The sequence below is a fragment of the Equus asinus genome, chromosome 18 (assembly GCF_041296235.1).
Source record: "Equus asinus isolate D_3611 breed Donkey chromosome 18, EquAss-T2T_v2, whole genome shotgun sequence".
Lineage (NCBI taxonomy): Eukaryota > Metazoa > Chordata > Mammalia > Perissodactyla > Equidae > Equus > Equus asinus.
In genome coordinates, this window is record NC_091807.1 from 39,990,899 (window position 1) to 40,005,442 (window position 14,544).

Below are 14,544 nucleotides of genomic sequence, written 5' to 3' on the forward strand. Positions count from 1 at the left end.
CAGAAAAGCAAGAGAAAATTAAACAAAGCTTTATGAGGAACCATGGCCCGGGGCCTTTCTTCCTGCAGGAAGAAAGGGCACCCAAGAAGTGGGGTGCACAGAGTGGTTCTATACCCCCAAACAGGATATTTCACATACGATTGAAATGTCCCTCCCACAATAGTCACAAGATTGCCCTGTCGGCACAGGGCTTGATGGACACAGCAGGTAGTGGGTCTGCTGTCTCGGTGGGCATAGCTGGAGGCAAGTCTATTGTCTTGAGCTGGGTGGTCACAGGTGAGTGCAGCAATCAGTTCCTAGCCTAAGGAAAGATGCTTAATCCTTAAGGAAATGCCAACGTTGGGAGAGGGAGGGAAGTCAGTTACAGGAGGTTACCAGACAAGCACAATAAAATGCAGATTTAAGTCCTTGCCTTTGGCATTGATTAAGAGTTTCTAGAGAGAAGGTCATCTCCTTTCTTCTTCCTGGTACAGAGAGGGAGGCAACTTTACAGATAAAGATTTAGTTCTACTTTTTAGTTGCTTTCCTGTCTGCAAAGAAACCAGCCTCATATAGTCCTCATGCCAAAGAGACATATCTTGGGGTAGCCAATTTCAGGTCCCCACAAAAACAAAAACAAACAAACAAAAAAACTTTGTTCTCTTGCCTTCTTTATTTATTACCTTCATTGTTATTTGTGATAAGAGCACTTAACATCGATCTGTGCTCTCGGCCAGTTTTAGGCGCACACTGCAGAGCTATGACTGTGCGCCACGCCGGCCAGACGGGGGCTCTGGGACGTGTCACCTCGCAGAACTGAATTCTGCCCGCTTTGACTCATGCATCCCCATGTTCCCTCTCCCCACAATGGAATATTTTTTCAGTAAATTTTTTATTACAACATATTGAAGAAAAATACACACATCATAGGTGACCAGCTTGCTGAGTTTTTATCAAGCCAAAGACCTGTGTCACCGCTCAGCTCAAGAAAGAGAATGTGTGTCACCACCCAGGGCTCCTAGAGGCCGTCTGGGCCCCTCCCCCACCTGACTGCCTCCCTGGGCCTGGGCTTTTGCAGGGTGGACATCTTCCTCAGAGCCCCTGCTCTGGATCCCGGGGACTCCCCCACCAGTGGCCAGACTCCTTGAGAACAGGGGCCCGGTCTGTTCTGCTGACCCAGCAGGGTCCTGTGGGGGATCAGAATTGGCCATCCTGAAATGTGTCTCTTTGGCATGAGGACTATTTTAGGCTGGTTACTTTTAAAAACTACAGACATGGGAGAAGCTCGAAAAGTAGAAGTTACCCTTTGTTAAGAGACACTTACATTTGTAAGGGAAATCTCCATCTGTAAAGGTGTCTCCCTCTCTGTCCCAGGAAGAAGGGGGATGACCTTATCTAGAACTCTTATCAGTGTGGAAGGCAAGGACTTAAACCTGCGTAATAACCTGACTCCTGTTTACTGTACTTGTCTGGTAATCTCCCGTAACTGACTCCCCCCATCCCAACATCCCCCTTTGTAGCTGAAGATGGTATTTGAGATGAGAGCCTCTGCCATTTTGGCAAGTTACCCAGTTTTCTGAGTCTCTCCCACGTATACATGTTACAAAGCTTTGTTTGATTTTCTCCTGTTATTCTGTCTCATGTGAATTTAATTTGGAGCTCAGCCAGAAGGACCTAGTGTGGGAAGAGGAAATGTCTTCTTCCCCTACAATTTGGCAACTTGGACGGGATAAAAATTCACTGGCTGGACACTGCTCGCTCCTGGACCGCTGCAGCTGAGAGATCCTGGACCCCTGACAAGAGCCGGCAGGAGGTAAGAGTTCTTTCCACATCAGTCTCCCAGATCTCTGCCTGCAGGGTCCAGTGGAAGCGAGAGTGGTGAGTTTTTTTGCTTTTCTAAATTTACATTAGGAGAAAATGTTGGTGAAGCTAGTTTCTTGGGCTCAGTGACCCTAGGATTTGGTTGAGTACTCACTGGTTGTAGATCCTTTTCCTCCCAGAGATAGTATTTTTCCTTCTCTCTGTCTTTTTTTGTCATTTGTCATAAGATATGGGCATCTCTATAAGCCTGTTTTCTGGGAATATGAGCGTGACATGGAATCTGTTGCTAAGGGCATCTTGGAAGCCAAAAAGCCCACAAATTTGGCAGGCATGGTTCAAGCAGTTAAGAGCCATTGGGGTGCTCATCACCTTAAGAAGTCTCCTGTGAAAGGATGACTTGGTCACAGAATGGGGCAGATGATGTCGATGCAAATAATCCATAAGCAATCTATAAGTGAAAATTGGGGTGAGTTTATTCTGAGCCAAGTGTGAAGACCATATAGCCCAGGGCTTTCCTTCCCCAAGGGAGGAAGGGCACCAAAGAAGTAGGGTACACAGAGTGGTTATATACCCTCAAAGAGCGTGTTTCACATATGATTGAAGTGTCCCTTTTACAGTAGTCACGAGACTGCCCTGTTGGCACAGTGATTAGTGGACACAGTAGGTAGTAGGTCTGCTGTCTCAGTGCACACAGCAGGGTGGCAGGTCTGCTGTCTTAAGCTGGGTGATCACAGGTGAGTGCAGCAATCAGTTCCTAGGCTACGGACAGATGCTTATCCTTAAGGAAATGCCAGTGTGGGGGAAGTTGCACCTTTATCTTAAGGCCACTTGTTCTTGTCTTTGGGACACAGCAAATGTTTAAGCAGATATACAATGCACGCTCATTGGCCATGTCAGGCCCTTTTGGAAAAAGCAGGTCAAGCCGAATTAGGTTTACACCAAATGGCTTCCTCATATCCTCCAACATATCCTATTGCTTGCCATTTGTTTGTCAATTACACGAGTCCCCCACCAACTTCAAGAAAATGTCCATGCAACGACGAGGTACTCTGTAAAGCACACATAATCCCCAACCCTGCGGCACCTCCCTCCTAGGTATTATTCTGGCTCCAAGGGACCCAAGTCACAGCTAAAGCTGTTAATGTGCGTATCAGATGAGGTTTGTTCTTTTGTCTTGCTCTGTGTCTTGAGAGCTTGGCTTTGTGACCTTTCTGGTCTCTGCCATCGAGAGGATGCATGTACCGGCAGGCATCTTGGTGGACGGTTGAGTAGACTGGGGTTCCGGGACCCCTTCTCTTTGTCCAGCTGTGTCAGCTCTCAGGGGATTTTGTCATAAGGGGTCCCAGTTGCTTTCATAAGGGGCCTTTGTCATCTCAATCTTCGTTGTTTGCTGTGTAATGAAGGCCTTCGCTTTCTTAGACTATTTTTGGGAGTGAACTTTTTGGATCTCTTTTGGGGATGCCTCTTGCGTCCATGGTTAAGCTTATTGGTGTGAGTCACCGCTAAGATCCTACTCGTCAATGTGGCCAGACGATGGATTGTTTAAATTGGAAAAACTTCTAAATTGGGGAAAAAAAACTTGTGAGAGATCTCATCATAATTTTTATTGGTACCCATGAAAAGCCCAAATTAAGAAAGAAATACAAAAAAACAAAGAATAATGACTAGCCTTAAGACCCTAACTTGGGCTGCAATTGAGTTGAGAAAACATAAAAGTGTAAGTGTTGATAAGATTATCAAGGTTGGAATGTTTGAGCTGATTTTATGTAAAGAGGTTATATCAACTTTGCCTGAGTATATTTTAAAATGTCTGGCTTGTAATTCCTCCCCCATCCAATATTATGAGACCAAGACCTATTGATAAAGCCCCAATGAAAGCTATGATGGAGTTTAGATGAAATTTTGTAGAAAAATTAATATATTTATGGGCTTTTATGAGAAGTGATTGCATCTCTTTTTGCCTGATTGTGTTAAAGATTGTATTATGGGGATAGACATTGTGTCTCACTGGGGAATGTTTCCCCTGCCTGATTGTAAGACGTCTAAAGGTGCCATACATTGTCCTGAGAGTTCTAGAACATACAAATCTTTGATTCAACTCTTAAGTTAAAAAAATTTCCCTGATATAAAGAAGCCATTGGAAGGGTGTAGCTTAGCGGGGGTGGGTCAGCCTCTTTTTTTGTCATTCAGGCTGTAATCTAGCTCTTCAGGCAACTGGAAGCACCTGCCTTTGTCTTGCAAATCTCTGCAAGGCCACAGGGACAGCTCTAGAAGGCAGTTCAAAATCCACCTGTCTTTTGCCAACCCCAGGGCCTCCTCTGCTCCTCCCAAAATGCTCCTGGATATTAATTGTGACAAAAGATATTAGAAACCGATAAGGCAAATATGCCCCAGAAACTCCCTCTTGAAGAAAACTTGACTGCTTTCTCTGTGTCTTTACGACGTAAATTTTCTGCTCCCATCTTCTCTAGGACCTCAGAGCCGTTCTTTGAAATGCAAATGTTTCTCAGAAACTAGCTAGTTTTGTATGGCACCTGATTCATAACAAAAATTTAAGGTCTCTGTCTGTGTCTACCTGTGTGTTTATATGTATCAATATGTGTGTTATATATGTGTGATATTTTACCTCCGGATGGTATGGCCCAAATGAAGGCTCTGTTTAACTGACTTAAAGTAAGCGCTTACATGTCTTTCAAGTTAAGGTGATATGAAATAATCTTTGGTGAATGAAAGCTTGTTTAAGTTTGTTGGTTTGATGAAAATGGACATGTCCTTAGAGGTATCAGCATTGGATATGATGCAGACATGCAGCCTGGGTTCACTAGTTAAAAAAAAAGAAGCTCCAGTTATCCTTGTTACAAATTTCTCAGCATAATAACTTAGAATGATAGCTAATTTTGTCTAATGTCTCACGACATTTTCATGGGTAATCCAAACATAATTGTTAGGAATAAACAATTTAGATGTAAATAAGATAAGAGTTTAAACTTTTAGCAATAACTATATTTTATGATATGTATTTAAGGTAACTTCCAAAATCTCTTTGGTAATTGGAAACTTTGAAGCTTTGCTAGGTTAATTTAAATGGTGAAAATTCATTGAGCTTCTAGACAATTTCCAAATAAGAGAAAATATTAGACACTAGTTATTAAATGTAGGTTTACCTACTTTTGGCTTCTTATAACAAAGAAATTAAAGCGTTTTGGTCCATTGGTAAGCATGTTGTGGTGTATTAAAAGATTGTACCATAAAGTAACATGTTTCTAAAGTTATAAAAAGTATTTATAAACTTGCCAAGCCACAGAATGCTAATGTAAATAATGTAATGTAATGTAATGTAAATGTTAATGTAAAAGAAAGTTTATAATTGCTTACTTCATTTTTACTTAGAAATTAAGGCTTCTAACTTCTAAGAGTTACAAATTCTAATATGCAATTAAAGCTATTAGAAATTACTAAGGAAAATATGTTTGTATTCAAGGAAACTAAGATATATGTTTTCAGTAAAGAAGGTATAAAGATTGGAAATATGTTTGTTTGTTGGTTAAGAAAGATAAATTTGTCCTAAAGTACCAGGAAAAAAAAAAAGGAGGCATGGGTCAAATTTTGAATGTAAAAAGAAAGTTACAGAATGTTTGTGAAAGAGAAATTCTGAAGAGTTTTTGTGCATGGCCAAGTTGGCCAAAATCAAAATGAATTTAATTAAGTAAATGAGTTTTAATATCAAAAGTAAGCTGGTGCAACATTAGAATTTGGTGTTTTCCCTTCTCTTAAAAGGATAATTTTCTTGAACTTTTAGTCTGCTCTTGCTAAAGAGATTAGGAAAGCGTTTTGAGTAGTCTACCAGAAGGGTAAGGAATTTTGTGTTTTATCAAAATACATTTCCTATATTGTTTTAATCAGATCTCTAATCACAGATGCTAAGGCTTTTCTTACACCTGTTTAATTCTGTGCATTCACCCAAAATTCTTTAACTGTCACCACGCTTAAAGGGATCACTAAGCATTGTTTCATAGGGACCTATGATATCATGTGGATAAATGTTATTGATGTAAGTGTTTCAAAAATTATACAACATTCTTAAAATCCTGATTTGTCCTCATTGTCAGTCAAAATTTTAGTTGTTATTCTAAAGTGTTGTATGTCACAGAAATAACCAAGTTTCTTTGTCAATTGCCATTTTTAAGTCTTTCATTGTATACAGACAGTTATTGTTTTGTTCTGACGCTTTTGCAAATATATTTCATCTTCAAAGAGATTCATGGAATTCAGGTTTCTGATAAACTTTCAGATTATAAAACTGAACTGGGTAAGACATTACAGAATTCTAATGGGGAAACCGGTGATCCCAGAAAACTGCCAACAGGAGGTTAACATCAAGAATCAATTACACAGGACTGATGAGGATGATTGTAATTTTATGACTTTTTGTTTAAAACACTGCTGATTTTTAAAAATGTTTTGGTTTTTTTTTTTCAGATTCAAGGAAAACTTTTTCTCTTAAGCTAACTATGACTTATAGCAATTTGGTAAATTATACCTTTGTAAGCTAAATTAAAACATTTATTTATTTTTCTCCCTACCTGATCCCTCCAGGATTTGGAAACTCCTAGTGAGTGTTGTTATTTTCACAGCAATATAGTTATTTGCATAAGTTCAATAAGAATCTGTTCTCCTTATAACAGGACACAATTGGAAACATTGGTTATCTTACTGAAACTTTGACTGGAATGTCATATTTGAGAGAAACAGGCACAAACTCAAATATAACCAGACAGCTTTTGAGAAACAAAGATTGGACTTTATGGAATAAAGCCACTTGGAAATATTGGCTTGGTACCTTGTTTCCTAGCAACCTTATGGGTAAGTAAGGAAGGTCACTTATCTGGCAAGTGCAAGGAACCTCAATATTTTGGGGAACCTCAAGAGAAGAGAGAAATTCACCCAAATCTATAGATATTACAGGCAAAGTCTGATGACAAAATTCTTGGCTTGGCTTTCCTGGCCTGAAGAGGCCTTTAAAGTTCAATCTGAGATTCCTTATAAAAAGTTCCAACAAAGCAGATTTAAAAGAGCCTATATGATTAATTGCTATTCTTGCTGTATTTATGTAAATAATTGGGCCAAGTTTATTGAAAGTAAACTCATTTTACAAAGCAGTTAGTCTTAATTTGGCCATCTTCAGTAAAAATGAGGGTGGTTTTAGAGAGAAAAATTCTGTTTCAGTAGAAACCATATTATACATTTGTGGATATTAGATCTTACTTGTGTTAATTGTCTTTGAGGTTTTTGTTTTATATCTGTTAACTAGACTAGATCCTGAATTCTTCTAGTATCCTGAAGTATCTGGCTATAGATTTCCAAACTAATGTTTTCAATTTTTCCCATTTTCATTTGAAATCACTGAGAACTGAAACCACCCTTGCTCCTGAAGCCTTGCAAACTGAAACGGGATAACTTGATATAAACTTTGTAAAGCTCACCACGATAGCATGCCTGTTGCTATGTGAGCCACTCACCAGGATCCCTGAATACCCCATGACATCATCAGAGGCATTTCAAGCTGCAAAAGATGCTTTGATCCTGACATCTAGAAATCTTCTTGATTGGCTATCTCCTGGGCTCAGAAACTGGTTTATAATTTGCTGCAACCATTAAGTTTCTTTTTCTTTTTCTTTTGACAAATAGAAATGGCAAGCAATAGGATATATTGGAGCATATGAGGAGACCACTTGGTCTAAACCTAATTCGGCCTGACTTTGTTTTTCCAAAAGGGCCTGACATGGCCATTGAGCACGCATTGTATGTCTGCTTTAAACATTTGTTGTGTCCCAAAGACAAGAACAAATGACCTTAAGATAAAGGTGCAACTCCCTCCCCCCCCCCGCCCCGCCCATGGCATTTCCTCAGGGATAAGCACCTTTCCTTAGGCTAGGAACTGTTTGCTGCACTCACTTGTGACCACCAGCTCACCTGTGACCACCCAGCTCAAGACAACAGACCTGCCACCCTGATGTGTTCACCAAGACAGTGACCTACCTGCTGTGTCCATCAATCGCTGTGCTGACAGATCAGTCTAGTGACTATTGTAAAAGGGACACTTCAATCCTACGTGAAACATGCTCTTTTGGGGTATATAACCACTCTGCACACCCCACTTCTTTGGACCCGGGCTACATGGTCCTCACATTTGGCTCAGAATAAACTCACCCCAATTTTCATTTATAGATTGGTTATGGATTATTTGTGTTGACATTTCCCATAGAAATGCTTCTTATTAAATACCTGATTGCTTGCTTCCACAATATAGGCCTAACTTTGGGAGCCCACCTGCATTACCACCTTCTAAAATAAGTTTAGCTGGATAGATCTGTGCTCAAGACTCAGAAATGTGTTCGGTGAGATAGGACAATCTACCCCTGAGCTTCTGGACAATGAAAATTCTCAAAGCTTTGAAGGACTGTGAAACTTCTTAAAGTTTCAAAGGCAGGACAGTGGGGGATCAGAATTGACCACCCCAAAATATGTCTCTTTGGCATGAGGATTATTTTGGGCTGGTTACTTTTAAAAACTGCAGACATGGGAGAAGCTCTGAAAAGTAGAATTTACTTACCCTTTGTTAAGAGACATTTACATTTGTAAGGGAAAACTCCATCTGTAAAGTGTCTCCCTCTCTGTACCAGGAAGAAGGGAGGATGACCTTATCTCTAGAAACTCTGAATGTGGAAGGCAAGGACTTACATCTGCATAATAACCTTCCTCTTGTTTACTGTGCTCTTCTGGAAATCTCCCATAACTGACTCCCCCACCCCAACATCCTCCTTTGTCTTTAGCTGAAGATGGTATTTAAGATGAGAGCCTCCACCATTTTGGCAAGTTGCTCAGTTTTCCTGAGTCTCTCCCATGTATACATGTTATAAAGCTTTGTTTGATTTTCTCCTGTTATTCTGTCTCATGTGAATTTAATTCGTAGCCCAGCCCGAAGGACCCAGAGGGTAGAGGAGATGTCTTCCTCCCCTACAGTCCCTACTCCTGATGCGCCTCGCTCAGGGGAGGGGCTCCATCAATCCCTCTGACTGATCCATTGACCATCCAAGGTGGAGGCCACTGTCCTGATCCAGGTCCCTACCTCTACACGCTACTGGGGGTGCAAGACTTTTCCAAGTGTCCAGCAAGTATTTACTGAAGTAACGAATAAATGAATGCTGCTTAGTTTTCCTCTTAATTCCACTGGGCTCTCAATCAACCAGCAGCCCCCTCTCAGTGAACCTGAGACAGGAAACAGCCTACTGAGACAAGGCCATCTGCGAGGCCCCTGACCTGACAAGATAAGGTGCCTAACCAATGGGCAAGCTAGGACAATCAGATAGAAGCCACCAAGATCCACACTCAGCAGCCTTCGGACTTTCCTGGGCTCACGCATCTGCCCTGGCACCCAAGAATCCACTGAAGGTGACCCTAGCCCTATTAGCATAGTAAAAATCACACCCGGGGAGGTGGAGAGCTGCCATGCTAATGATACATGCCACACATGCAGTGGCGTGTGGAACAGCAGCGCAGGCGGCACCACAACCCCGGCCCCACAGCCATGACAGGCCCTCCTCCCAGCCTTTGCCTAATAAAAGCCCCATAGCCCTGCTCCCTAGGGAGCCGGTCACCTGCCCCTTTCCTTTCCCCACGGCTCCCTTGTGCCTCTCCTGGGCACAAGCTAATAAACGTTTACTTTTCTACTCCCGTTTGTGGTCTCTCTTGATTTCCATCCTGGGGGACAATAAGAACCCAGTGTGCCGGTAAGAGACCCTCGGCTGAAGCCTGAAGGCTGTCACCGTCACTGCGTGTCCTGAATGGTGGGAGCGCTCCCGCAATGAACTTCTTGAAAAACAAAGTTAAAACAGACGCGGGTCTAGAATTACAAATTCTGCCCAAGTGCGTGCTGGGTAAGCAGCGATCCGCCCAGGGATGTGTTTGTTTGTGCGCCCATCCCCGCCTCAGCCCTCCCTCGGGTCCGGTTACAACACGGTCTAGACATTGTCAATGTTTTTGAGAAGCTTTGCTACAGGTTGTATTCAATAGCACGTGGACGATTACGAAATGGACTCTCCACAAACGTGACGCCCTTGTTGCCCTGAACCGGTTCAGAAACTTAAACGGAAAAGCTGGGCCAAGGTCGCAGCTCCCCGCTGGGGGGGGAGGGGGACCCCGGGACAGCCGCGCAGGCACTTCCAGAGCGGGGCGCGCTGGGGCTGTCGCGCGGCCGCCCCCAACCTGCGGCCGGGGCAGCGGTGACCTCACACGTGGCGCCGGGGGCGGGGCGCGCGGCGCGGGGCGGGGACGGCGACAGCGGCGCGGAGCGGCGCGGCTCGGGCAGGGAGCGAGCGAGCGGCCCGTCTCGGCGGCGCCATGGCCACCGTGGACCTGGAGAAGCTGCGGATGTCGGGGGCCGGCAAGGCCATCGGCGTGCTCACCAGCGGCGGCGACGCGCAAGGTGGGCGGGTGCGCGGGGCCTGTCGCCGGGCGGGCGGGGGGCTGCTCCCTGTCCCGGTCGGGCCCCTCCGGGGGCGCCGGCCACCCTGCTGGTGGACCTGCGGGCGCGCGGCCGGCGGAGAGCCCTGGGCGCTGCGCCTTCCGTCCCCATCTCAGTCCGCGTCCTCGGACCCGCCCCGCGCGCTCCGGCCCCGGGCGTACGTGCCGCCCGCCACGGCCTCCGCTCCCCGCCCTCGCGCGCCCGCCGCCGGGGGTGTGTCTGCGCGGGGCGGTGGCCCGGCGACAGGCGCGCGGGCAGTGCTGGAGGGGGCACATGTCTGGAGGCGTGTTTCCTGGAGGCCACGCCGAGCGTAGGCTCCCCATGGTTGGGCAGGTCTCCGCAGGTCCCCAGAGCGAGGCTCTTCCTGGTTCCGACTTGGAGACACCGTGTTTCCTCCAATCCAGGGCCCTCTGAAGTTCGCGCCCCATCCCTTCCGCTGCATCCAGCTCCATCCGGCTGGCAGGGGTGGGGCGGCCGTGGCAGACCTACCCAGGACAGCCCCTCCTCTTTCCTCTAGTTTTGGAGCCCGGGTGGGGACAAGGGTGGGATGGAAGGTGCGCTGTCTGGGCGCTTGGGGAGTGTTCTTTAGCTCAGACCTGTTCCCACCCTCCTTGTACAGGGGCTGCCCAGGGTCCTGTAGCTGAGGTCCTGGCAGAGGGGGGAGAGTGCTCCACCTGGGGTCTATCCTGGCAGTTCCTCTCCTGACAGCCTGGTCCTGTCCTGCCTGCCTTTCCCGGCACCTCTGGCCCAGCATGACCAGCGTGGCACCTGTCATGCTCAGCCACACGGACACACCACACACCCTGAACCCCAGGAGAGACCTTAAGTAGACCAGGAAGCAGGGCTGGGAGAGGCAGCACCAGCACGCTCAGCTGCCCCGCTGGGCCTGGTCTGTCTCCTTCGAGATCAGAAAGTGCAGACACAGCTTCCTCCGCCTTAGGCGCCTACCCTGACCCCTCCCTGCTCAGAGCAGGGCAGAGGTAGGAGGAGGCTCTCACGGCCCGGGAGGACAGAAAGAGTCAGCTGCTGTCTGCATCCTACCATCCGCATCCCCACTGCATAGGTCCCTCCTGCAGATTCTGGCTGAGCGGTCTGGGCCTGGCCCGGCCAGCGGGCAGTGTGCCCTGATGCATGTCCTCGGCCCCGCCGTGGCTAGAGGACTTGCTGCCTGTTGCTGGGCAGTGGCAGCTCCCTAGAGCAGACCCAGTGGGCTAGGGCTGGGGCCAGCAGGCTTAGAGGGTGGTCTTGGCAAAGCATCATCCCGTGAGATTAGCCCATGGGAAAGGCCCGGTGCATGAGGACAGACACATCCTCAGAGGGCTGGACCCACCTTGCCAGAGAGGCACAGAGAGGCGTGTGGGGCCCTGACTCCCATGGCTCTTGCGGGCACAGGGGTTTCTACCCTAGTCTCCTGTGTGTGCCATGGAGACAACAGCACTGGGGGACAGGGAGCCGGGGGCAGGGAGGATAAATGGCATGCATTTAGGCATGGGTACAAAGCCCTGTGAGTGGCATGTTCCTTCCCTCCCCTGGCACAGACAGAGGACACGGGGTGAGTGGGGTTGGCTGAAAGGCCAGGGAGGAAGGGGCCCCAGTAGTGAGGGTGCTGCCAGCCTGGGGAGGCCAGCCGGCTGAGGGCAGAGCCTGTCTGAGCTGTGCTTCTCCACTTGGTGCCTCCCACCGAACAGGCAGCGTTTCCTGGACGCGGCTGGAGCGTGGCCACCAGTGCGCCTGCTGGCTGACTATTGGTCCCTCACCTCATGCCTTTCTCTGCAGGTGGCTTTGTGTCCCAGAACCCCTGGCAGCTCTGGCCTCACTCTGTGTGCTCTCTCCAACGTGTAGACGTCCTAACCGCGTAGATGTGGTAGCTGGTGGTTTTCTGGTTGGGGCTGTGAGAGAGGACTCCTCCACAAACTTGCCCAGTTTAGGGCTTGGGCCCGATGCCAGGAGGAAGATGCAGGGGCCATCTGGTGCTCTGGGGAGAAGGGAGCCTTTCTGTTTTGCAAGTGTTGAAACCAGTCAGTGGGTGTGCGCCCTGGGCTGGCTCACTCTCTTGCCAGCATTTCTCCTGGGATCTGGCTCCAGGCGGCGGGTGCTCAGGTTGCCATGAGGGCCCTCTATGTCCTTCCAAATAAAGACTGACCTTGTAGGGACCTGACGGGGCCATGTGGGCCCTCCCATGTGGGCCCTCCTGAGTGGGCACTGGGCTGACAGCAGCCAGGAGAATGGGCACCCTCATGTGCACTTTCCTTCCAGATGCTCCAGTCTGCATTTGCTGGAAGGTGTGAAAACCAGGCAGCCTCACGGAGTGGAGGGCCAGCCCCAGGTCCTGGTTGGCCTTGACCAGCCGTGTGACTGACCCCAAGCACTTCCCTCAGGCCTCAGTTTCCCCTTCTGTAAATGGGGGGAAGGGACAAGACAGGCCACCTGGCAGGTTCCTTCCAGCCAGCCTGGAGTCCGTGTCCTCTGCGGGCTCGGGGCCTCCCTTCCTATTGGCCAGGAGGGTCCGAGTTGAGGGAAGACAGTTGTCCAAGGACATCAGAGCAGAGTACTTCATGCAAAAGTAGCTAGACATTCATAAAACAGCCCAGCTCGCCCACCGTTTCCACCTCGGCTCCACCTGGGGCAGCCCCTCCCAGCCTTTTAAGTCGTGCCCACGGGTCTGCCTTCTCCCAGTGGATGGCCTGTATCTGCAGGTGAGGGTTTTGCTCCCAGCACCCCCCCAACCCCCATCTTGTTGTGTCCCAGCCAGGCGCCGCGTCTACAGTCCACTGACAACGAAGTCTTGGTCTGCAGAGCTCAGTGTCACCGCATGGTCACCACTTTCTTGTCCAGTTTGTTTTTCCAAGGACTAGTTGTGAAGAAAAGCCATGTTAGGGACAAATGCATCGACCTCAGACATCCTTTTGGTCGCTTTGTCGGTTTCCTCCAACAGGGAGTCAGGGTCTGCAGTCTCCCTGGCCCAATGTGGGGGGGGCGGGTCTAGAGGTCGAGGGGTCGCGAGGTCGAGGGGTGCCTCCTCAGCTGGGAGACAAGCTGCTCTGCTGCCCGCCGCTCTCCTGGCTGGGTGGGGCTCTGGCTGCTGCCCGGGTTTGTTTTCAGAAAGACAAGCAGATTGAAGAGCAATTAAAAAGAGCCTCACGGCTTATGGTGAGGTTTGGGGAAATGCACACCCTCAGGCCACATTTCCATGGCAGCCAAACAGTCTTATTCCACAATTCTGGAGTAACACGGTCCTCCCGGTACCCAAACCCTGACCCTGGGGTCTCTTCGCTCATCGGGGGCTCCGGACAAGCCCACCAGGCTGGCTAGTGAGACGGCTGTGACCCCAGGGTTGGACTGCCCGGCAGCACACGCAGCCAGGGCTGACCAGAGAGACCTCCGGGTTGGACAGTGGGCCTGGGTCCCTGGCCACTGCCCCCTCTACTCTCTCTCCTCGCCCGTCGGGAGCCGGTAGCCTCCCTCCTGCCTGCCAGAGGTGAGGCTGGGACCTTGAGCCTCCAGTGGGCCCAAAGTGGCCTTACCTAGCAAGGGCGGCCAGGGAGGAGGCCGGACGCCTCTGCCAGGACCTGGGGCTTGATGGGTGTGGGTGGGGGGAGAAAGCTCTGCTGCTGTCTGACCTCCCTCACCACCCCACCCTGGCGAGGGCAGGGAGGGCAGGGAACCTGCGGCCCACGGGCCCCTGACCTTGGGCAGCGGGACTTGCGACCTTCACGGCAGGCCCTTGGGGGGCAGCTCAGTTGTCCGGGGGTAGGGGGCTCTTTGGGCTCCTGTCCACTGACTTCAGCCTCCATAACCCCACCTTCACCCCTCGGGGCCGTGAGACATTTATGGTTTCTTTAGAAATGAGGTTCTGCTGGAGTCGAGTGTGTAAGCCGCGAGGGTTGCCAGCTCAGGTCTCTGCCGCCCTGATGTCTAGACACCCCTGGCCCTGGACACCAGGCAGCAGGAGCCTCAGCTGCCGGGTGTGGATGGGGCCTCTCACTGTGCCTGAGGAGGGGCTCCGGCAGGTCCCCTGTCCTCCCTCTGGGACCTCGGTTTCTCGTCTGGAGAGTGGGGATAAGGGCGCACGCCCCGTCTGCATCTGCAGGAGCCCTGTGCCCTGCGCTGGGCTCTTCCGAGGTGCTCTGCAGCCCTTGGGGCATCTCTCAGACCTGCTCACACCCCTGGGCCCTGCCTGCCAGGCTGGAGACCCCGTGAGACTTGTGTAACCAGGGTAA

General features: G+C 49.1%; 1 protein-coding gene and 1 long non-coding RNA gene across 2 annotated transcripts in view; both read left to right on the forward strand.

Annotated features, from left to right (window-relative positions):
• The first annotated feature begins 1,732 nt into the window (after positions 1 to 1,732).
• On the forward strand, positions 1,733 to 8,024 carry LOC139041006 (uncharacterized). Its single transcript, XR_011495446.1, has 3 exons — positions 1,733 to 1,857; positions 6,486 to 6,663; positions 7,209 to 8,024. It is a non-coding gene; the product is annotated as an uncharacterized lncRNA (long non-coding RNA).
• A 2,083-nt stretch (positions 8,025 to 10,107) lies between these two features.
• PFKL (phosphofructokinase, liver type) overlaps positions 10,108 to 14,544 on the forward strand; it is a 28,441-nt gene continuing 24,004 nt past the window's right edge. The window contains exon 1 of the mRNA XM_044750903.2: positions 10,108 to 10,285. Within this exon, the coding sequence (XP_044606838.1) occupies positions 10,201 to 10,285 (85 nt within the window). The 5' untranslated portion in view covers positions 10,108 to 10,200. The remainder of the gene's footprint in view (positions 10,286 to 14,544) is intronic.